Source organism: Balaenoptera musculus, chromosome 16, assembly GCF_009873245.2.
Source record: "Balaenoptera musculus isolate JJ_BM4_2016_0621 chromosome 16, mBalMus1.pri.v3, whole genome shotgun sequence".
NCBI lineage: Eukaryota > Metazoa > Chordata > Mammalia > Artiodactyla > Balaenopteridae > Balaenoptera > Balaenoptera musculus.
In genome coordinates, this window is record NC_045800.1 from 61,415,889 (window position 1) to 61,418,331 (window position 2,443).

Here is a 2,443-nt window from a genome sequence, read left to right on the forward strand (position 1 = left end):
GAAGACAGGCTGAAAAAAATATATAGATGAAAGATGAAGCAAATATATTAAAATTTTGATAACTGTTTAATGTAGGTGATGGGTATGTCATTATATTATTCACTATACATTTGTGCTTGAGATTTACCATTTTTAAAATGTTAAGCTGTATATTTTATCCCAACCTCTTTTCAATATCTATAATTTGGAACTATTAGGGAGAAAACTAAAATTACTTCTTCAAAGCAAATTATCATTATAACACCTAAAGTAAAAATTACTTTTAATATACTGTTATTTAGATGCATATAATCTTCATTATCATCATTATTCACATTATTCTGACACTTCTAGAGAATCATCTTTTGGGAGAGTTATCTTTAGGGAGTATCAAGTCAACAATAGAGAACAAGTAACATAACCATACTGGGTCAATAATTCTGGCCCAATAAGTGCTATCAACAATTTTTTCCATAAATGGTATTTTTTTTTTCACTCTCAGAATAGTCAGAATTAATTATGAAAGCAGATTTTTGGCTAAGCCCTGTTCCCTTTATTGGTAAATGACTTTCTTCTTCCTAGTTCCTAAAAAGCCTATTAACTGAATTGCTTCTGTGTCCTATCCTATTATTTAGTAGATAATAAGCTTCTGAAAGGCAAGGAAAGATCATAGACTGATTTTGTTTGTATGGCTATTGTACCAAGTAAAGGTGGGAAGGGACAAGGAAATTACCATTTACCGAGGACCTACTATGTGTCAAGCCCTATGCCATCACTTTAGGTATGCTTTTAGATAAGGTCTTATTCCTATATTACAGAAATGAAGGCTCAAAGATTTAGTAATTTGCCTAAAATTAACAAGGCTAGAAAAGAGTCTAAACAGAAACCCAGATGTGACTGAAGATACCATGCCTGTTAATTACCCTGTATAGTTAATATTTAATTAATAAATGTATGGTTGCTAAAATTACATAGTTTAGTGGAGGAAAAAAATTGGTATTTGGGGTTGAAAAACCCAAGCTCAAAACCTATTGGTTATATAATCTTAAGATGTGTACCTTTCTGATATTTCATCTGCTGAAAAACTAAAGATAATCATACCCATCTTACAGAGTTGTTAAGAGAATCAAGATGTGAAAGTCTTTTTGAAGTGTAAAGCATTAATAAATGAATGACATTATCATTACTTCCTACATTATAACACTTCACTAGGGGTGGGAGGTGGGTCTTTAAGCAGGAAATATTTGCTGTCTAAGGTCTCAAAAGCAAAACTGATCCTCAAGGATTCTGACACGAAATTGCAGAGGTGCGGAGGCAGTATGTGTAATGGTTATGACCACAAGCTTCAAAACCAGATTGACAACAGCTTTGTACTTCAGCTCCACCACCTTCTGGCTGTGTGATCTTTGGCATGCTACAATCTTTAAGTCTGGGATCTTTATCTGTAGAAAGTGCAAAATAATAGTTCCTATCTGGTCTCCTTATTGACAGGATTAAGTGAGCTAATGCATGTAAGCAGCTTTGCACTGTGCTTGGCACTAGACGTATTCAACTTCATTGTAGCACTCAGCTATTAATAGCTTCACGAGTTGTCAATGGTCATTGACACTGGGGCACGAAGCACTGCGGAAACTACAAAGTGCCTTAGGAAACCCAGTCCCCGAGCTCAAGAAGTGCAACCCAAGAGGGCCAAGTCCTGGGACAGCACAGGTAACACGCCCTTAGCTGGAGATGGAGGTAGAAGGGGCAACGTCCGGCAAGGCTGGAAGGAGAGAATTCCGAAGAAAATTTTCTTTCCCTCGCCCTGGGAAAGGAAAAAGGAGCAAGGGACTGGTCAGGGAGGGTCCCCAGAGCGCCTGCGGCCCGCCTCGGCCTGGGCCGGGCTGGGGTGGCTGAGCAGTCCACTCACAGCTCTAAGTTCTGTGGCACCGCCTTCCGAGTGTATCTGGAGATCATCCTCCTCTTCCTCCTCAGCCGCGGCCGGGGCGGGTAAGCCAGGTTGGGGGCTTCTGGGCCTGGCCCTCCCGCCGGCTCAGGTTCGGCCCCCTCCCGCCACCTTTCGGCCCCGTCTCTTAGACTCCGGGCCGTCACTCCCCCAGGATCCCCACTTCCCTAGTCTTCCGCCCTCCTTGCTTCCCCGTGGAGCCGGAAGTGATGAAGGCACACGGGCACCCGCCTAATGCTCCCGCCGACGCGCAACAGGGACGACGCCCGGGGTTCCGAGGCTGAGCCGGTTTCTGACTTTCAGAGTTTCTGCTGGCTTCTGGTCCCAGACGAGCGTGTGGACCCAGTCCGAGCCAGGCTTTGGCTGCTACTGGCAGCTCCCGACCAGCTCACGTGGTAGGAGAGGCGACTGAGGAAAGGTGCCACAGCAGAGACTTGCCGGAGAGGCCCAGGCCCTAGAACCGTAAGCGGAATTGGCTTCATTTTGTTGGATGAAGGAGAGCGCCTAGTCTGAGTAAGA

At 43.6% G+C, this 2,443-nt stretch overlaps 1 protein-coding gene across 3 annotated transcripts in view; it reads right to left on the minus strand.

Annotated features, from left to right (window-relative positions):
- Positions 1-2,386, minus strand: part of FAM149B1 (family with sequence similarity 149 member B1) — a 64,515-nt gene extending 62,129 nt beyond the window's left edge. For all 3 annotated transcript variants that reach the window (XM_036828469.1, XM_036828470.1, XM_036828468.1), the window contains exon 1: positions 1,889-2,386. In XM_036828469.1, the coding sequence (XP_036684364.1) occupies positions 1,889-1,935 (47 nt within the window). In that variant the 5' untranslated portion in view covers positions 1,936-2,386. The remainder of the gene's footprint in view (positions 1-1,888) is intronic.
- Between the last annotated feature and the right edge of the window lie 57 nt (positions 2,387-2,443).